This window comes from Streptopelia decaocto, assembly GCF_964273445.1.
Source record: "Streptopelia decaocto genome assembly, chromosome: 3".
NCBI lineage: Eukaryota > Metazoa > Chordata > Aves > Columbiformes > Columbidae > Streptopelia > Streptopelia decaocto.
In genome coordinates this window covers 79,528,435-79,550,972 of record NC_138656.1, presented here as the reverse complement: position 1 = coordinate 79,550,972, position 22,538 = coordinate 79,528,435, and the positions used below count along the sequence as shown (strand labels likewise).

The window sequence follows — 22,538 nt, the reverse complement described above, 5'->3', positions numbered from 1 at the left end:
TCTCATGTTCAAGAACCAAATCATGACGATCTATCCATAGATAATTCAAGTTGCAGTTCTATTTTTAAGATACCTAAGAAATATATATTATGAATATAAAACTAAAGTTGCTTCTTTTCTGAGAGGGCACTGTGGCTGAATGGAAACCATGGTAACTAGGATGGCATATGCTGGTACCTTGTTCCTGAGTGATAAAAATGCACATGGAGTAGGCTTTGTGCTTAGCAACAACATCTAATCAACCAAGTTTTCAAATAGCCCTCCCTCCAGTCCTCCATTGCAGCTGCCATCCTTGTCCCATGCAGTAGGTATGTCTTTATACTTTCATGTTCAGTGATGCATCCTTTAGGCATGCAATAAGCAGCACAAAATACATTTCACACAAAATAAAACAGTTGATTCTTGTTGGCCATTACTTTAGAAGAACACACAACTCAGATCTCCTTCCCTGCAGAGCTGTTGTGAAGTATGACTCATCCTTGGCAAACATGTTGGATGTTCACTTTAATGAGAATATGTTCATCTAAAGATTGTTGTAAACACTTGCTGTTAATAACAAATTACTCCCTAGTATACAATGGGAAGTAAAAGCAATCTTAGTACATTTAATACATTAAGCTGTACATTTTAAGTCATGTTAGGGCAACACGCTGACAAAAATTAATTAGGGAAATTCTCTAATTAGCATACATTGGCTGCCATACAAATCATGTTGGCATGAAAAATGAGAATAATGCAAATTGTACTCTACAGTGATGATTAAATATTTTCTAAACACTAAACAATATTATACAAATCTTTGATACCTACCCTATGCAGAAAATCTGGATGAGGATCCCGTTTATTTGCAATTACAAGAGTGAAAAGAGATTAAATATTCCTGCTTTCTAAATGTTGATGGTGCATGTTAAACAGGCTGACTTCATAGAATCATAGAATAGTTTGGGTTGGAAGGCACCTTCAAAGGTCATCTAGTCCAACCCCCCTGCAATGAGTAGGAACATCTCCAACTAGATCAGGTTGCTCAGAGCCCCGTCCAGCCTGGCCTTGAATGTCTCCAGGGATGGGGCATCTACCACTTCTCTGAGAAAGCTGTGCCAGTGTTTTGGCACCCTCATCATAAAACATTTTTCCTTATATCTAGCCTAAATCTGCCCTCCTTTAGTTTGAAACCATTACTCCTTGTCCTACCACAACAGGCCCTGCTAAAAAGTCTGTCCCCATCTTTCTTATAGGCCCCTTTTAAGTACTGAAAGGCCACAATAAGTTCTCCCTGGAGCCTTCTCTTCTCCAGGCTGAACTACCCCAACTTTCTCAGCCTGTCCTCATAGGAGAGGTGCTCCATCCCTCTGATCATCCTCATGGTCTTCCTCTGGACTCAGTCCAACAGGTTCATGTTCATCTTATTTTGGGCACCCCAGAGCTGTAAGCAGTACTCCAAGCAGTATCTCACCAGAGTGGAGCAGAGGGGCAGAATCACCTCCCTGGACCTGTTGGTCACATTTCTTTTTCATCTCTCATGGAGATGCTTTCCTCAGTACAGGCAGGTGAAATGCCTTTATACTTACCTGGGATGTTACTGAGCCACACAACCGAGCCAGCATCTGACACAGCACAAGCTGAAGTTCCAGATACTTTAGAAATTTTCTCTTGGGAGATTGTAAAAAAGAACAGGAATATTATTTCTTTCCAAATGTAGCTTAACACACTTGAGTAAGCTTAGTCTGCTCCCAAAATCTAAGCTATTAAACTAATACTAGAACAATAATATTGAGTGCATCTCTGTGTCTTTCTCTGTTATGCAGAAATAAAACACATTTGTTTGGAAGCAACATATTTCTTCTCTTTTTAAAGTTCACTGTCATTTACTGACTCAGGATGTACAGTGTCAGAGATTTTGTAACGTACCATATATCTCTGTGCATTGAAGTCTCTACAGTGTTAGCCTAATTGACTTTATTAAGATCATCTATACTTCTAAGAGTGTTCTCACATGGTCAGATCAATAGCATATCATTAGAGCATTATCACAGCTTTTACTACTTGAAAATCTTCACAGGGTGCCACTTCACACTTTCATAGAAAAAAAAAAAAGAAGTGAATAACAGAATCTTAACCGAACTAGCCTTATTTCTAAGCAATTTATAGATGCCTCAGCACTAACATTGAGACCTAATGTGCATAGTTTTGACCACATGCATCATTCCTGTTGGTGGAAACCTGACCATTTATGTAAATAAATAATGACATAACTAAGCTGCAGGATCAGGACCTGAAGGTCTACCTTGTTCCATTCTCTTGAGGCGAACAGTGTCCCCTTGCACTGGCATGGACTCGGGTTCTCTGGTTCATCCACAGTCCTCTTGTGACAGGTCAGAAATTTTCAGCTTTCTTTTATCACTGAACTGAACATAAAAGGAACACCTACCAGAAAGGCAAATGTGTATATGCCACAGAACCATCAGAGAGTCTTCCTGGAGTGATTTAGGTGATATAATGACAACTCGGTGTATGCTGCTAAGGCAATGATCAAAAAAATAGAGGTGTCAGTTACTGCACATAGATTTCTTCATATATCTGACCCGAGGCAGATCTAAGGCATTAAGAAACTGTGTGCATTTTTTTGTGTGGTATCTTTGTGAAAATGTGCGATACTTGAAAGTAAAATGTCTACTCACTTATGCCTATGTATCAATACTATTAAAAAAAAAATCAAAGCATCATACCTTATAGAGATAATCTATAACAGACCTGTTTCCAACTGTGTCATGAAGTTTGAGGCCATAGAAAATGAGTAACAACTATGGATCTTTTAAGCATGCAATAAATGGAAACAATTTCTGTCATAAAGTGCTCTGACTGTAATGTGGATCCTGTAACCTTATTAGCAGAAAATATTCCTACAGAGGAATTGCTAAAGGAAGAGGTGCAGTTGTGAGCTTACATATAATTTTTCTACATTACTGTTCATTACATAAGGCAATATTATTTTCATTGGTAAACCACTGAGAAAAAACAGGGATAATTTTTGTTTGGATTTTCGTTCTTGTTTCCATGTTCTCCCATCCTGAGCCTTGGCTGCTGCTTTTCAGAGACGAATGCATTGCCCGGTACTAAGTATACGCAGAGAAAACAAGCAAACTGGCAGGAAGAATGATGGTGTTACTATTGCAGGAATAATCCTTAAATTGTATATTTGTATTCTGTTGAATGATTTATTTGTCTTTTAAGCTATATGTTAGTACCTTTTCTCTGTACTCATGTCTTATAGATGAAATGACAGAGTTGGCTCCCAGTGGGAACAGGAATCAGAAGGACAACATTCCAAGCAAAGGAGTAAAGCATAGATGGATGGAAACAAGTTTCTCTCCCCATTATTTTTAATGTTCTGGCGATGCTGAGAAGCATTTGCCCAAGCATAGGCAGTACAGAGTCACTCTTCCCAGAGGCATGCAGCAGAACAACAGGTAACAGTCACAAGTTGCAACAGGAAGCTTTGCCCAGCCATAAAGAAATGGCTTCTTCCGATCGAGTGAGTTGCCCAAGTTGTGGCATCTCCAGCCGCAGAAGTATTCAAAGCTTGACTGCACAAGATAAATTATTCCCTTACAATTCAAATTATTCTGTGATTCTATGAGTTCAAAACAGTTTATAACATGGTGTCCAATGTGGTCTGCCTCTTTCCCACGTGAAATGCTAAGTTCTTCTCCTTCCACTAAGATCATTCCTCATCCCTATAACCATTAGATCCCAAATGCCTAGAGGGCTAACTGCACTTGACTTCCATGGAGGTCACCCATCCCCTATTAAAACTGTCACCCAGCTCCTGCAGGTCAGTAAGACTCCAGTACTCATTATTCCAGTGCAATTGCCTTTGTATAACCTTAATGGAATAAGGACAAGCTCTGAAAGTATTACGGACATTGTAGATGCTGCTAACGGTCTGTGACTTTATAAGTAAAATTAAAGAGTGAAATAGAAATATTGTTGTAGCATGGCAAGAAATACATATTGAAAAAAGCATGCCTAGAAGAAGTCAAGATTAATTTCTTTTATTATACCTATAAATTTTTTATTCCTAGTCTGCCGCTAGCAGACCTCAGAAAAAAATAAGAAAATATTAGTCCTAATGGTAAACCAGAGAAAAACATAGCAGTAAATTAAGTCATGCTTTGTGTGATGACTTCTCTAAAAGCAATGGGGTGAACTGTCCTTGTAGAACACAGCCAGAACAAATATTATTCTTGTTTTCATCGTTTACATTTAGGTGCACAATGGTAAGTCACCTCCCCAAACAATGCAATCAGGTCCCCTGAGCCCCTCTCTGGATAAATCTCATGATATTTTGATAAATCTCTGGGGGCACTTAAAAGTTGTGCTAGTTAACAACATAAAAAAAAGGCCACATGCAGCATATTATATGGACTTGGCAGGGCTTTCAGAAAGTTTTATTTGGGAAGAGGGGTCATTTGCAAGCATTCAGCAACAAAACTGTCTGCCTATATCTCCTCTACAGCCTGGAACTCCATTTTTGTCCAGTGTATCTAGTGAAGGGATGCAACAGAGAAGCTGTTTTCTCATCTTTAAGCCACGGGTTTTTTCAGCTGAATCTTTAGATACCACTCTGCAACCATAGAAACAGTTTGACCAATTGGAATGCACATGGGATTTTTATCTCTTAAGTAATCACTTTTCCTTATCATGGAAATAACTTGAAACCAGCACTTTGTGAAGTTATTTCAGATTCAAGTTGTCTTCCACTTGAAACAAACCTTTGATCGAGACTGCACAAATGCAACGTATGTGTCTACTGCCCAGTGTAGAAAGGATGAAGCATTTGAAAATCCTTTATGACACATTCTTCAACCTGACATTTAAATCTATGTATCTCTATTTCTTGTTTTCCTCCCTCATTTGGGAAGCCAAGATGATCTGTGTAGGGTAAGGTGAAGGAGGTGCTATCATTTCATCAAGGACAAACAATTATTTTAACAAAGGCCTTTCATATTGTTAAAAAAAAAGTCCTTTCAAGAAGGAAAGGAGTAATAGCACATCAAAAGCCCTATCTAATTTATAATAAAATAATGTTTTGCGTTTTGACTTTAGATTCACATTTCATCTTTCATTTTCAGAAGTATCTAGCAGCTAAGACAGAGGGAACAGTTTGTATTTATCAAAGTATTGTTCTAGGTTGCAGCAAACCTAAGGGGATTTGAGTAGCATGGTTCACACTCAGTTCAAGCTTTAGCTGAGAACTAATTACGCTTCTTTTGGAAAATCGAAAGTCAGATGCTAGAGCGTGGTATTGTAGCAAGGGGTGAATTCTGTAAGAGGTTCCACAGCAGCAGAATTACAGAAAGCACAAAATTTGAAGGATAGAAATCCAACAAAGGTTTCCTATAGTCCTCTGTCAGTAAAACTATGGGGGGTTTTCCTTAGGGTGTCTCAGAAATACTGCAGTTTCACCACTTTCTGAAGTCTAGAGAATTATGTGTGTCATGAAGCCTACACATCGCAAACAGGTACTTACATTGTTTGTTGAAAGAACAGACTTGCTTTTAGTAGTATCTTCTCAGCTTTCAATCACAGCTATGTGTCCATGATAAAATTCAAATAATTTTTATTCAAAATGTACAAAATAGTACATTTCTTTCAAAAGGCTTAAGAAACCATGATTAAATGTCAACCTATTAAGAAAGTCACAAGAAAAACTGCTCAATTTCTCAAATTGCTACATGAAAACTTTGCAATATATATATTAAAAAAAGAGTTTACTATTGAAGTATTGTATGTGCAGAAGTGAGCTGATAGAATTTATCTTTGTTAAGTGACGACAACTGTGAATTCATTCCCACACAGGAAATCTTTAACTGTTGACAGCTAACTGAGAAAGGCTGAACACAGTATGAAATTTATTCCCACTTTCTTTCTCTGTGGAGGAGCAAAGCCAATAGAGAGGCATTATTTCTTCCTAAAGACATCTTCAGTAGCCTGCTTTGCTTTGATTCATTGCTATGCAATGCACTTACATTCCAGTTACTGCTGTTTCACTGTAGCTTTAGGCAGACAGTAAATCAGCCTCACTCATTGTACACAGTTAATTGCCTATCTATGAAACAGGACCAGAAACTTGACAGATGATACTCATCAACAAAGTAGTAAGGAGAGTGGGAGGGCTGGATTTAGGTAAGGATGGGAATGGTAGTAACTAGGATAGGACAAGCTTTTTGAGATTGCCCAAAGCTAAACAAAAAATACAAATAAATAAATAATTTCCCCATTATTGGCAAAGCAAAATATTTTGCATTCTGTTTGAACTGTTCGTAGAAATAAATGTCATTTCATACCACCATGCCAAAATACTTTATTACAATATAAAAAATGGGGTTTAGAATATGCTTGTCCCATCCCAATTGAAATAACTTGAAGATAATGTATTTCAAAAATCCACAGAGGCATTTTGGTACCTTTGCATGTTCAGCTTTTTGCCCCTAAATAGTGCACAAAAAAAACATGCCAAATTTTAACAACTTGTTTCCCCCAGCGGACACGGCTGTTATTAGAAGTAAGCTGAATATACGCTGACTCCAGTGAAAGGACAGCCACTGATGCTGACGATGCTAAGGACTGTTTCTCCTTCTCAGTTTTAAATATACCCGTTTTTATTTGTTTTCTGCCATGTTAGTGAGTTACACCAAGAGGGACTCGACCTCTGCTGCGCTTGGCGTTCACAAAGGAAATTCAGGGTGCCGAGGAATTATGCAACTAAAGTAAGATCCACAGTGTCCAGCTTTTGCAGGACACGGACACAGCTAAGCTTGACTCCTACCTAGCACTGAATTTCTGCTTCACCTTAAGGGGATGCAAATCCACATCCCCATTTTAAGAGGAGAGACCTAACCATCAAGCCTGTGGCATCCAGACTTACAGCACCCAGCCCCTACTTCATACCCAACACGTGGCCTGGGTAGAGTCAGAACTACTTGAGTCACAAACTGTGCCATGTAGATTTTCCTGGGACAAAAAGCCCTGTGCAATTAATAACAGGGCATACTTTAGTTCAGAGAAAATAATCCAAAGACTCCACCTGTACCTTTTTTTCCTTCTGCCAACACAGGCAATTATAACCAGCTCTGCACTCCCAGCTGCACACAAGTTGCCGGCGCCGTTGTCCTTCTGCAGAGCCCTGACCTCTCTCACGTAAGAAGAGCTCCCAGCTGTGACTTTCTTGCAGGTTTCCAGTTACAGCAAACCCTGGCCGGAGTGGTTCTGGCTTTCACCAGCACCATTTGCCACTCATCAACAGTGGGATCCCACATTGCCTGGGTGAACCCAGCTCACGAGTGTGGCTGTCGTTTCAAAGGTAGGGATTTCTCCACCCACACCATCACCTGTGTCAGCTTTCTAAAAGGTAGGGGCCTGAGAGCCTCAGTCCTACAAGGCACCTATGCAAGGGATCCTTATAGGAGACAATTATGGGGTCTATCCTGTCTTCAGTTGCTTCTCTCTGGGTAACACAGCAGCGCTGCTCCTATCAGGAGGCCAGGCATCTCAAAGACAGAGCTTCAGCAATGGAAGCAACCCACACCCAAAGGGGATCTTGCACAACAGTCATAGAAGAACCACCTTGGTGGATTTAGTTTTTAAATTCTCTTTCTGGCAGTAGACACATCAAAGTCCTCTCCACCCCACAGAGATGCAGGAGCTCCCACAGTGTGCTCCCTCCAGGACACTACAGGAGATGTGCTGCTGGTACCTAATGCTGCTGTCACCTCATGTAAATCTCAGCCTCTGTTTTAGACCATGAAAACTAATGTTACGCTTCTAAGAGAAATTAATAAACCACATTGTTTTTATTTTTGGGGGGTTGGTTTTGGTTGTTTTGTTTTTTGGTTTTTAGCAGAAAACACTTAGCTCTGATAACAACACAGCAGTACCTAGACCGTGAAAGGTTACAGAATTCATTAGACTTATAGATTGCTGGAAACAGATTTAGCAGCAACAGGCACAGTGTTTTGATTGCTAAGATCACACCAATCCGTGTACAGCTTCCACAGTCTCAAGTGCCAAAATCCGTTTGCACCTGAAGGTCACCTGTGCTGGTCAGGCCTCTCTTGCTGTCAATTCGACACGGGTGCCACCTGATTAAGAACCGGAAAAGCCCTGTGCAGTGAAACCTGAAGCTTCAGGGAATCTCAAACATGAAAGCACAATGCTCGTGTGAAACAAGGCGAGACAGAGGCCTTTTTAAACTTCTGTGTTTGCAACCTGTTTTATGACTACGTGAGGTTTGACCCCATTTTACAATATAGAAATAAGATATTCCATTTTGTAAATTTAGTACACACCTCCCGCATATAAACATAATTTTCTTTTCTCCTTGAGTAAAAAGAGGTAGCTTAAAAGACCATTTCCCTGTGGTGGGAGGCTACAGAAAGATCGCTTTTTGTACCAAAGTTCCCTCTGCCCAGCCTGCACAGAAAGCAGAGTTAAACGTCCTCCCTGCCTCACAGCTCCAATCTTGGCTGTCTTGGCATCAGACTGCAAGAATCTAGCTATGATTAATACATGGTGAGGCAGCCCAAGATTACTTAGTTTCACATATCCCAAAAGAGCAGCTTTTGAAGATGTATGAAAAACTACATCCCTTTTGAAAATCTCTCCTATTCATAAGTTCTGCAGAACAAAACGTGTTCAGTCCTCTCATCTTTACCTCAGCAGATGTGCTACTCCTAAAAGGCAAGAGACAGTTCTGCTGAAATAAAACATGTTGTTGATCCTGTAGAATACAACCAACATTTGCACATGAGCCAGTAAAGACCAAAGAATGGGGCTGCATAACGTTTTCATAACAGAGAAAGCTGGGAATAGACTTATTGATACAAGGCAAGAGGAATGGGACTATATCGCAGAAAACATGGCTAACTGAGCAACTAGACTCCCCATAAAGAGATGTTTTTTCTTGAAAAGAATCAAGCCCGGAAGTGAGAATACCTGCCAGGACTACCCTGAAGCAATTCAATTTTATGTCTCACCAGAAATGCAACCCTCATTTCCAAATGGGCTCAGTCTGTCCTATGAACTCATTCTGTCTTGGTGTCCAAGGTGGCCCTGGCTTTATTCAGTGACATACCTTTCCAAATGCTTTGGAAAACTGGTGTCATAATACCAAATATTAAGAACTTTGTTAACCACATATCATTTATATTGGAAATGAAAAAACTCCCTTGCAGGCTGACAAAGCTTGTACTTGGTAGACGTTTTACACTAATTTGGCAAGAACAAAGCCATTTGAGTGAGACAGGTTATCCCCTACCAAATATAATGATTCTATATGGTGGCTGAAAACATCTGAGCTAAATTTGACATGCTGCATGCATGGCAATGAAGCCTGAAAAATCCTCCACATAAGAGTCCCAGAAAACTGAATTGCAGGTTCCCACAAACTTCCCATAATTATCCCTTCAAAACAGTTGCTTGAGGAGTACCTTTTCCTAAAGCTGACAGCCAAACAGCTACGGGGAATGGATACACACAGAAAGGGACGTAGACAAAAGTAAGTTAAAAGCATAAAGAAAATACTACTATTCTTCTGATGAGAAATTACATCAAAACTAGCAACTGGTGAGCAGGCAAGATAACTGATGGCTAAAGAGTCCCTTGAAATAGGAAGAAAAAGAAAGGAAATACAGAGTTCTAGAAAAGATGAAGCAGCGAGAATAGTCTTCTCCCAGACATCAACCCTAAAGACAGTGTCATCTTCAAACACGTACTCACATGAACACAGCTGAAGTACACATCTCCCAGGGACCTCGCGGTTGGCTGTGGCCGGTAGCCTACACAGGATAAGACGGTAGCGCTGAGTGCTTGATCAGGGATGGGCTTTCCCACCAGAGCAAAGATCCATGCTCCTGGCTTTTCTGTGAACTTTGAGCAAGCAAAACTCTCCATGTCTGAAGAGGTAATTCAGATAAAGGTACAGGTTTTACACAATTCCATACCATCAGTAACATCTTCACAATACTGGTTTGACATTGCCCAGCACATGGGGCAGGTGATCAGCAGAAGAAACTGTGTGCTGACAGCAAACCGCATTGCATCTCATTCTCCTGAAGTGAATGCACTGTGTCAGAAACGCACTGCTCCAGAGGACCCCTCTGGGCCACCAGGAGTGCACCTGCTTCCAGGAGGATGGATCCTGGCCCACCTCTGTGCTGTGGGACCTGCTGCTTCCCCACCATGGACAATACACTCTCAAGGATGAGATCCTGGCTCCAGAGAAACCAGGGATAGCTTTGCAATCACTTCATTCACAAGGATATTGTCCTGAAACTATTGTCTGAGCATTGAACACGTTGATGAGCACCAAACGTCCCAAAGCAGATACCTGTTGAAGACTGTAAGCAAACCAGTAGTATATACCATAATGCCTCTAGGGACTTGCTATGTGACACAGGGTACTGTTATAGTGTAGACACATCACAAGACAGTTCACAAAGGCAGACAAGATAAGCCAAAATACATACCAAATTAGTCAAGGGACATGGTTAAGCTGGTGTTTGGTGCTGATGGTAAAGTGAACGTTTAATCAACTCCAATATCTAATTAAAGATTCATTTTTAAAGATAAATGACAGCATCTCCAACAATAATAACAACAGTATCTGTACCAAATGCATTCCACAGCTGTTTTCTGAATATTACCTTAAATATTACATTAGGATGAACAGTACTCAATAATGTATTTCTTTTACAACATTCTATAAACCAGAGTATTTCGTGGAAAATGAAAAAATCTTAGTGTTGTACATAGCACAGATGCATTAGTTTCAGAGTACAACTCTGTTGCCATCACAAGAAAAATGACAAGCCTATCCCAAATCCACACATCCAAAGACTAACAATTTTGAATGGTTATACAATGCACTTAGTTATCATCTTCCACTAAGGTACAGTATTATGTCCTTCAGAAATTAATCAAGCAAAACCTTGAATACAATGTAGCAAACTGGACTGTTAAATACCTTGTTCCATATGAGAGAAGTGGAAATAATCATGCTGTGAAATAGCAAAGCTGATCGTCTTCCCAGTAAAATATTTACCAGAATCTGAAATCTAATACCTGGCAGAAAAGTTCTTAAAAGTTACATTGTAGGCCTAGTACTGATGTCCATTCTTTTAATAAATTCAACTTCTTTGGTGATGGATACTAGGAATGTTGGCACCACACAAAAGTAACTTTTTTTCTCTCTTTTTTTTAATAAAGGCAACCATAATGCATTTTTAAAGATCAATTCTGATTAATCCCCCTCCCAACCCCAGCTTATCTGGAAAACGAGAACTGATTTTCACTCCAGTATTAATCAACAGTGCAAAACTTCTTCCTTACTTACACAGACCTGAATAGTCATAGTATCAGAAGGCTTACGATCCAGTTACCTCCTCACAGTTTGCAATATCCTTTACTAACAACTGGAAAAGATGCTGTTCATCTTCCATATTGTAGCATGCAGACAATTTATTATCAATGAACATGACCCAATCTAAGCCCACGTTTGGATAAGGCAGACAAGGCCTTCGTGGAGAAAAAAGCCTTTTGTAACAGGACAGGCAGACACTGGCAAGTAGACCTACTAGTGGGTCCAGTTAGCAGATCCAGTTACATTTGATAGCTACCTATTATTTACAATATGAACCCTTATTTCTCCTAAACTAGGGGCCAGAGTCTGCTGCAAGACTGATGGCAGATCATCATCACTCTTTACAAACTCAGTGATAGACAGACAGTACATGGGGAGGTACAGATATTTAAGTTAAATCAGAGCAAACTGAAAGAGGAATGCACCAGCCATTACTGTTCCAGCATCAGAAAGAGGCCTCCTTGCTATTCATTTTCTTTTTATTTCAAGTCTGAGACAGCTGAATTTCCCAAATGATCTTGTGGTTAACCTTCTTTACAAAGTATAAATACTATGCCATTCTTACACAAAATAAATCTATACAAAATAAATCCAACTACAGAGCTGACACACGCAGAGTGCTGATTTAGCTGAAGGCCAGGAAGTCTCTGCTAAGACAGGCAATCTGTTAAGGTAAAGTTCCAACTAGAACTTGCATGTTTCGACTGAACCCGTAACATATGAATGGAATAATCACAATCATGTGACATGCTGAACTTGGTAGTTATAGTCTGGTTTACAAACTGTATCCTATAGTTGCTGCATTTAACTGAAGCCATCAAATATAGAATGGAATTCCTTGAATACATCTTGCTGGGATAAGAAAGCCGTCTTGTTGAGTGACATGTTACCAACTCTATTCAGACACTGAACATACTCAAAAGCAGAATTAAGACACAATTGAGATCACACAAGGTTTTTGGTAATTATTTTTATGTTGGTTTTATAGCTTTTTTGGTGTCTTTAGGAAATTCCTGTACAGCAAAAGGAATGAAGAATTCCAGAAGTGATTTGACCTCCTGCAGTTCCAGACTGTATTCTGCTGCTATTTTCTCTGCAGTCCATATTTGAGGATGAAGTTTATGATTACTAAGAAGTGTGAGAGCCTCCACAATGGAAATTTTGCCTTTGGGAACTTTCTTAACATCTAGATCTCCCAAGTGGCCTAGCTTTGTAAGTCTTTTTTCCTCCTGTTTACATGGAAGATTTTCACCACCTCCATCTTTTACCTAATTGTGGGAAGGAAAACAAAAAGAGCTTAACAGCAGTTCTGTTTATTACACATACTGTAGCAGCCAAGCCGTTTTCCTAAATACAGCATTTTCTGTTAGTTTTACCCATTTTCACAACATTAAAAAAAAAAAAAAAGCTTAGCCAGCCTTGCTTCTTAATATTACAAAATTGTCAGTTGTTCCACCGCAATTCTACACATCATGTCAACTCCCCACCCAAATTCTGAAAAGCTACCATCTATTGAACTCTAAGTGCTGTGCAGAATTGGCAACCCTTCATACAAGGCACACTACAGACAGATAACCTAATATTTTGTACTGATTCACAGCACAGGATAAAAAAAAAAAAAACACACACTATAAATTGGTAGTCTTCTGATACCACCTTTTCATGTAGTCCCTCTCCTTCTCCTTTCATGTTCAGATTTTAGTTTTGCAACTAAAATCTTTGCAACTTCTTTTGCTCTGCCTAGAGAACAAGCTTTGCTGGACAAAAAGAAACTGTTTTGCAGCATCATATAGAGTTTAATTCCCATGACTACTGCAGTGCTCAGACATAGCAAGTCTCTTCTGCCAAGTACCTTCATATTTGCAAATGATTTTCAAACCATCTCTGCTTTCCCTATATTGACTTTTATTAAGATTTAACCAGCAAATAACACTGCAAAAGCAAAATGATGAAAATCTTTCTTAAGTTTAAGAAAAAGTACTTTTTACGGTTATCAGATTAGCCCACAGACACTCTGTATTAACTCATAAGCTGAGAAAACTGATGTTGATGCTACAGCATCTACAGCTGGGTGTCTGCTTCTAAACTACAGAGAATGTCTGCTGATGCTACCAGTTCTCCATTGCTTCATTTTGCTTTGTGCTAAAACTGTGCTCAGATAATTAATATTTTTTCAAGACTTAACAAAATGATCTGTCTCTGGGTATCTGCCACTTCAGAAATTAGAGTTGGTGCTTTTCCACTTACAATGCACAAAGTATTCAGAATAACATGAGGAAAGAAGCTTTTGGATGAAGTTTTGCCCACAACCCTCAATGCTAACACATTAATTACACTCTTCGTAACAACTGCAAGTAAACACATCACAAGAGCAAGTCTTACGTGGCAGCAACCTCAGAGCAGGCACAGAATCAAGCGTTAAGATGTGTTCCACAATCAGTCTTGACAGGATTACAAATGGAGGTGTCTAAGGATATTTAAATTAGACCCTCAACTTTTCAAGATTAGAGTCCTAACCTCTCTTACGAAAATTAAGGATAGAGATTACTTGGAAACTTCACGGAGAGACTGCAGAAATATCTTTGCATTTTACAGTATTTTTAATCTTGACTAGGAAATACTACAAAGGGGCAAATCAGAGACACTTAAGAATTTTACTGCTAGATGATTATAAAACTTTTGTTACTTAATAAAACAGCTAATTTTAACAAAATTGTGCAATAATGCAACAAATAAAAAGCACAAACCATAATGTAGCAGGTGGAAAATAAGAGAGTGAACCCTAGTCTGCATATTACTGGAAGGGGTATGCCTTGCTTTCCAAATCCAAGACCAAAACCATTGGCAAGGAGAAAACCAAACAGTCCAGAAGGTTACACAGAAAATACTCTTCAGCTGCATAAGGAAAAGCCTCTGCATTGTACGACATTAACATCAATACTCTAAATGTCTTTGTCCTCTACCACATTCATGCTCCCATAGTAGCCCAAATTTCTTTACTCTTCACAACTCTACAAGAGATCTCCGGCAAACTCCTGCATCTTTGCAGAAGGCTGGCTAGCTGTCTGGCCTTTGAGGAAAGAGAAGTGGGAATTTAGGTGAAAAATAAAGTAACATCAACGTGATGTTAAAAAGGAAGACTGCGTAAGTGTTTAAAAGACTGTATAATCACAATCTGTCATATGTTCAAGACACAGGGTCAAACACAGTCAGTGCTACTGATATATAAAAAAGTAATGAAAACATCACTTTTATCTATAAAAAGCGTAGCTTTTAGGCACTAACAGAGCATTTTTCTTCCTGCAGAATTTGTGCTGAGTTTGAAAACCTCAAAGCTGATGCTGGCACACCTCCTACAGAGAGACATACTCACCCGCACAGGTGGATCTCTGGACTCAACATAAACATCTTTTAACAAGGTGAGGAGCCTATCGTCCTTTCTGTAAATTTCTTTTTGTATCTCTGGGTGGTCTAAAGGCAGATGGGAGAAGAAGTGAAGGAAAAAAAAAAAAGTGAGAAAATAAATAAATAAATATGTGGGTCAAATAGTTTCCTTCTTGTTACTACTGCCAGGTTAATAGCTGCTGCAGAGGAAGGGCACAGCCCCCAGGTCAGAGAATCACACAGAATCACAGAATGTTTGGGATTGGAAGGGACCTAAAAAGATCATCTAGTCCAATTCCCCTGCCGGAGTAGGAACACCTAGATGAGGCTACACAGGAACGCGTCCAGGCAGGTTTTGAATGTCTCCAGAGAAGAAGACTCTACAACCTCCCTAAGCAGCCTGTTCCAGTGTTCCGTCACCCTCACTGAGAAGAAGTTTCTACTCAAATTTAAGTGGAACCTCCTGTGTTCCAGTTTGAACCCACTGCCCCTTGGTTGTCACCAAGAAGAGCCTGGCTCCATCCTCATGACACTCACACTTTATATATTTATAAACATTAATGAGGTCACCCCTCAGTCTCCTCCAAACTAAAGAGCCCCAGCTCCCTCAGCCTTTCCTCACACAGGAGATGCTCCACTCCCTTAATCATCTTTGTTGCCCTACGCTGGACTCTCTCCAGCAGTTCCCTGTCCTTCTTGAACTGAGGGGCCCAGAACTGGACACAATATTCCAGATGTGGTCTCAGCAGGGCAGAGTAGAGGGGAAGGAGAACCTCTCTCGACCTATTAACCACCCCCCTTCTAATACACCCAGGATGCCATTGGCCTTCCTGGCCACAAGGGCACAGTGCTGGCTCATGGTCATCCTGCTGTCCACCAGGACCCCCAGGTCCCTTTCCCCTACGCTGCTCTCTAATAGGTCATTCCCCAACTTATACTGGAACCTGGGGTTGTTCCTACCCAGATGCAAGACTCTACACTTGCCCTTGCTATCAGCACGATGCTGCTGGCGCAGGTTCCATCTCTCACCCGCTCCAGCGCTGACAGTGCCGCTTTGCGGGCAGCGCCGCTATGCCGGTCACGCCAACGGCGCAAAGGCCCCGCTAGCGGCACGCTGGCTGACGGCTCCGCAGCGGCCTGCGGAGCAGCCCGGCTCCTGCCGCCGCCGGGCGCGGGCCGACTGACACCCGGTCCCACAGGCCCAGGTCCCCTCGGCCGCTGGCCCGGCCGCCCCGCTCGCCCTCAGCCGACACGGCCCCAGCTGCCCCTGGAAACCGGCCCTGGCAACCGCCGCCGCCGACTACGGCTCCCAGCATGCCCCGCGCGCCCAGCCGCCCCGCTCTCAATGTCACCGGCCCCGCGCTGACCCGGGGACGCCGCGGCCCCGCGCCCCTCAGCATTGTGCCCCGCACCCGCCCGTCCCCACCCAGCACCAGCTCTCCCTCTCTCGTGGCTCTGTCCGCGTCGCGGCTCCGCGCTGGGCCCACGGACACCGCCGCCCCCCCCCCCCAACAACACCAGTAGCCCCCTCGGCGTAGCCCCGCCGCCTGGCGAGGCCGGCACCCACCGGCCAGTGCGTCCAGCCGAGAGGTGGGATGTCGCGGCGCAGGCGTCGGCTTCTCCTTGCTGATCTCACGGCGAGCCCGGCTCTCCACGTTGAAAGTCCGGAACACGCGGGCCAACCGCCCGCCCATCGCCGCCGCCGCTGCCGCCACCGCCCGCGCCGCGCCTGCGCGGACCGGCGGCGCATGCGCACGGGCCCGGCGGCGGGGAGCGGAGTACGGACGCTGCGCGGTACCGGGTGGTGGCGACTGCAGCGGGGAAAAAATAAACACAACGAGAAAACCTCACAAAACCCAAACGAAAACCACAGACCAACCTAGTCCCTGTTTTATTTCACAGCCCCCGCCGGTGTTTTCTCCTCGCTCTCGGAGGCCGGCCCGCTCCGGGGCCCCTCGCCCGCGCGCCGCTGCGGTGAGGGGCGGCAGTTTGCTGTTGCCGTGGCTTTTCTAACCGTGCGGGTCACCGGAGCCCGTGGGGAGCGACCCCCCCAGCGCCGATGGGAGCCGCGGCCCCGCGAGTCCCGCCGGGGAATGGCCTCAAGGCGGCGGCCTGGGCCAGGGTTTCCCTTTCAGCCGGGGCTGCCGGCTGAGCCCCACGATGCGTCATGTAACTGTCGCCGATCCATTCATCAGCGGGGTGACACTCGGTGGCGTTTCGGGACACAAGGGAACGCAGTCCGGGCAGCGACGGTCGTGGCCCGGCCAGTGGCTGCTGCCGCCACTGCAGCGCTGCGGTTCGGCTGGAACCGCCAAGAGGGCCCGGTAGCACGGATGAGGGGACTCTCGATGTGTACAACGTTACTCGTGCCCTTTTTTTTTTTTTTTCCACATTGTAGCATCCACACGTACCGTAACGCCATGTGACATCACATGCCCTGCTGAATGCTCCTCTGCAGGACGTTATAGAGTCATAGAGTAGTGGGTTGGAAGGGATCTTCAAAGATCACCCTAGTCCACTCCCCCTGCAATGAGCAGGGACGTCTTCAACTAGATCAGGTTGCTCAGAGCCCCGTCCAGCCTGGCCTGGAATGTTTCCAGGGATGAGGCATCTACCACTTCTCTGGGAAACTTGTGCCAGTGTTTTGCCACTCTCATAATAAAACGTTCTTCCTTATATCTAGTCTAAATCTCCCCTTCTTTAAGTTTGAAACCATTACTCCTTGTCCTATCACAACAGGCCCTGCTAAAAAGTCTGCCCTATCTTTATTATAAGCCCTCTTTAGGTACTGGAAGACTGCTATAAGGTCCCCTTAGAGCCTTCTCCAGGCTCTCACAGTTCTGTTCCAGCAACCATCAACTAGTAAGCCAACGTAAAGTGTCTTACCCTGTTACTTTAATCTTCCTAAGTTTTTACTTGGATAATGGTAACATGGACGTATTTAGGGATGGGGGATTTAGCCTCTTAATAACATGTATAGCATTTCCCTAGAGGCACCTTACTGGTTTATTCAGTGACAGAAAATTAATTTATAAGCAGATATCATCTAGAACACATATTCCTTCCCAGTGCTGTTCAGAATTTGTGGGCTATGCAATGTTATCAGGGTGCAATCACTCTCTCAGCCCTACTGAATCATCTTCCTTCTGACCTGCAAAAATTGCTAAACTGCAAGAGAGTTGTGAAAAAGTACTTAGTTCTGAGCCATTTAGAATAAGAAAAATAAAATTGTAGACAGAGGTAAAATTGTTGGGATGGCATCAGCAGTTTAAACACTTAGAAGAAAAACATAAGCATGAAAATATATGAAATCCTCTGAGAGAAAGGCAAGCCAAAGAGCAATGCTAACAACTTATTAGTCCGTTGCAAGAATCAATAGAGGCTGATGTTTCTCCACGTGATTGTGGGGTCAACCAAGACTCATAGGATGTCTTACCAAAGGAGGTTATTAGTGGCTTCTTAATCCCAGCTGCTTTGTGAATTAGCCATTAAGTAATTGCTTTATGTTTTTAAGTTGTGTATGTACTGTTTACAGACTCTTCTAATGCACAGCCATAGTTGCTTGAAGGAAGTGACTTGGAGGGGGAGTGTTAATGAAGGACAGAGACAAGACCTGACTTCTAGCTGTGTTCTTTTTTAGGAGAAAAACATGTATTTTCTACCCTTGCATCCATCTAGTCATGCTTATAGCTGTGGGCATGCAAAACTTGGGTTTTCAGAACTTGATCTTCTGCTAGTAGCATTATTTAGTAATATCAATGATGATGTGATAGTTATTAATCCCACACACCACGCTTGAATCCTACACAATGAATGACAATGTTTTCCTCAGAGGGAAGACAAAAGACGAACTGGTGGATGATGAAAGCCAAATAACTTTACGAAGGCAATGGAGACAGGGTAGTGTAAGCATGATCCACATGGGCTGTCTGCTCTCGTGGGCAATCCTGAAGGTGCAGTTTCTCCACTTCTTTATTTTAAAGACTCTCACTGTCTGTAGGAGAAGGATGGATATATGTCTTCAGTTTATGTTCTCTGGTAGTAAGCTTACTAACCTTTTATTTTAGGCACTGCATGTGTAGAGATACTAAGAAGATAAGTGATAGCAGTGATAACAGGAACATGGCCACTGTTAAAGCTGCCGGAGTCAGACCAGTGGCAAGTTTAAAAATATCAGTAGCCAATTGCTTGCTGAATTAACCAACATTCTTGAGTACAGGATTTCATATTTTTGTGAGTGGTGTCTGCAGCTACAATGGCAAAGTTCACATGGATGCTCTTGGTGGTTGCGGACCTTTGATGTGTACTTTACCATTTGTCTGAGACATATTCTTATTAACCTGCCTGTGGATTGTGGATGCAAGACATTGTGCCCAATTTGGAAATAAAGATTCTCCCTTTCAAAAGGTAAGAACTGCCATCTTCTGGGATCAAACTCAGCACAGGGCTTCTGTCTTCGTAAAGCCTGAATGTGACTAATACTGCTGTAATATTTACTGACAGCAAAATAAATTCACCAGAAGGCAGCCAGTTAAAAATAAAGAGTGATGTCATGCTCTGCCTGTCACTTCCTATCACTGAGGATGGCACAAGGCTGTTCTTTTTATGTAGAAGGAAGCATCAAGTGTAAAAGATTTTTATTCTGAAGAATCTTTCTTAGATTGTAAAAAGCAGAAGAACTGAGGTTAACACCTCCCTCCTTCCCCCCCTTTTTTTTTAATAGTTTGATATTTTACCAATGTGACCGTGTTGATATTAAATATCAGTAATCAAGAGCTTGGATTTCTTTTTTCCATATGAAGTATCTGCAAGTGTGATTGTTTAAAAATGAAAGTGTAGTTCCTCAAGCATAAAAACTGTGTGTGTTCAGCTCATGCGGTATTACAAATGAGATGCATTTTTCTTGAATCAAGAGCCTGAATTTTTGCAGGGACGTTAAAAGTAGCTCTTTGACAGAGCAGCCCATGAGACGAACACTGACTATCCAGCTGAGTTCATGCGTACCTGCAGCCTGTTCTCAACAGCAGACACCATCAAACAGATCAGAGAAAAATACTGTAACTCGCACAATATACGTGTGCCATAGGCTGCCCCACCAGATCTCCTTTGAATCCTTTCATACCTCTAAGAGAGAGATTTCTACAACTACTGTGTACCTGGAAAATAAAAAGTACATTTGTGACAATTCTTTGAATTGTTTGTTTCAGTTTTTCATCCCAGTTTTGATTGTATGTTGTATGTTCTTAATTTTAATTCTCAACTATTTTTGTAGCTGAATGAAAAATCAAAAATTAATTTTGGTAGTTGACTAGCATCAAAAGCCTGATTGATCTATTGAAAAATCCCCTTAGAGATGGGAGAATAAGACTGCCTAGGGTTAACTTGTTTTGCTGTGAGGTACTACTGAGGTTTCTCTGCTGTCTTTGCTATTCAGAAAAGCAGGAATCAGAATATTAGTCTAGATAGGCAGGTAATCTCAGTGAAATAAGAGAGTTTTTTTTAGAAATGGATGTCCAACTTCAGAGGTTTTGAGAGAAGGCAGGTGAGGTTTGCTACTTGATTTATGGTCTGGGAATGACTGAGTGGTCGACAGCAGAGGAAAATTAGGAGTGTCCTTATACCGCACTGGCTGCATAGGTTTATGGATGATTCTGTCCACATTTTCCACCACTGACACTGTTTTCTTCTTCTCATATTTTTGTTGCTGTTTGTTCATAATTTATGGCACTTTAAAGGGATATTCTAGCAAATTCTGTATCATTAGGATTCAGGGAATTGAGTCCTCTGTCCTGATGACTGGTTTCCCAGTAAATACAATGAGAGCATTGATCCATTTGTTCCTTATCTCACTAGCATTAGGCAGAACCAGAGAACACAGCATTAGCAAGAATTGATTATGAGCCAAGGAAAAATGACTGTCCTGCAACATTGTAAAGACAAACTGAAGAAAGATGGACATTTAGATAATTCTTGGCTCTCAGTGATTTCTGATCGTTCTGTTACTTAATTTGTTTTGTTTCTGTGTTATTGGCTTCAACTGCTCTGCCTTTTACTGGTTCCTGAAGTATCTACAAATACATGGAAAGCTTTTGCTTAATTCCAGGCTGTGATCAAAGTGTTACTGAACACTTGCATCTTTTCAAGGCTAGGTGGCTGCAGTGATTTATTTAAAGGAGTTTTTGTCAAGTCCTTATGTGGATGACGTTTATGGAGAATGCAGCAAGCTCATATTTACAGGCTCACACACCAGCCCAGACAGGTCACTAACTCCTTGTGAGACAACATTAATTTCAGAGAGATTGCATTTAAATCCTCCTGATTGACTCTGGCTTGGTATACCTGACATCATCTTCTATAATTTTCCTATCTGATTGTTATAAGCTCAATTAGCAGGTTATTTTGACTTTGAAATGCATAATAGGAGCCAGCATATTTGAGAATGATGAAGCCTGGTATCGAAATTAATTAATTATAGCAATTACACATGCATTTTTACTTCATTTTTACTCATAGGGTTCAGTTCCTCATGCTTTTTACTCAGTGGCAATACTGGTGAGAACTGACACCCTCAATTCTTTCCCATAACCCTGCCTTTAGTTCATCCCTCTTGCCAGAGCAAACATGTAGGAACTCTTCAGAGTGAACAACATTGGATAGCTGGTCTGATTTAATAAAGAAAAGAAGTTGCATAACTTTTCTAAGCCATATCAGTTACTAATTGTTTGACCGGTCTCACAAAAAGCTACCGGGAATGCAGGAGGAGAAACAAAAGGCATATGATAAGAGGAGCATGGATAACTTGAACTGGTATTGCTGCGAGGTTGGTTGATTTGTAGGTTTGTTTGTTTGTGAGAGGTTGCACTTTGCACCCAGATGGTTTCACTCCAGCAGTCACAGAAACAACTGTACCTACTCCAATAAGGGGGAGGTGAACCAGCAGTCAGAAGAAACCGAGTGGAGAGGTGGCTCATCTTGGGTGACTTTGCTGACGCACCAGAATTACCCAAGACAAACACCATCCTTTTGGGTCTGAAAAAAAAAGTGAGTGAATGTTTACGCACTTGAAAGGTGTGAATTATGTTAGCTATATTAGAGGGTCAGTATTATGATGATAAATTCCAAGTCCTCTCCATTCCAAGAAGCAAACGTATCTACACTCGGCTACTATTACGGGAAGCTGCCAGACTGCGGAGCAAAGAAAATGTGACCATGGGGTTACAACCTACAACCTTTAAGTAAAACCCTTGAAGTAAAGCAATGAGTTCAACTGGAAATTGTTACTGAAGTTAGAGAGCCCTTTTGTGTGTCTCCTCTTTCCACAGCATCAAAAATCTGGGGGCAGTATGAGGGACACAGATGAATTTGAATAATCACATTTACTAATTGTATATAGAGATACAGTGTCTAAGTGTGTGTCAGCTTGCTCTGGGGGGCTACTAAAACAGAGCATTAAAGAGGTCTCAAGTTATTTAAAGAAGTACTACCTCTATGTACTGAAAGTTCATTTTTAGGTTGAATAATAAGGGCATGATTCAAAGCTCCAGCACTAAAACACAGACTTGCTGAGACTCCTTGAAGGCAGAGTTCATTCTTTATGTGTCTTTGGGATCAAGAGAAAGCTCCTACACTTTCCTATATGCATAATATAATGCAAAAATAGTGTTCTTGACCATCAGTTCAGGAACTTTATAGAGATGGAAGTATATTTTGGCTAGAAAATTAATGCTGAAAATGG

General features: G+C 41.8%; 1 protein-coding gene across 1 annotated transcript; it reads right to left on the bottom strand.

The window, feature by feature from the left end:
• Positions 1-10,553: 10,553 nt before the first annotated feature.
• Positions 10,554-16,536, bottom strand: NDUFAF4 (NADH:ubiquinone oxidoreductase complex assembly factor 4). The gene is made up of 3 exons (XM_082047924.1): positions 16,371-16,536; positions 14,793-14,890; positions 10,554-12,687 (listed from the first exon to the last, which is right to left on the bottom strand). The coding sequence occupies exons 1-3, from the start codon at positions 16,495-16,497 to the stop codon at positions 12,391-12,393; spliced, it is 522 nt and encodes a 173-aa protein (XP_081904050.1). The 5' UTR covers positions 16,498-16,536; the 3' UTR covers positions 10,554-12,390.
• Positions 16,537-22,538: the final 6,002 nt, after the last annotated feature.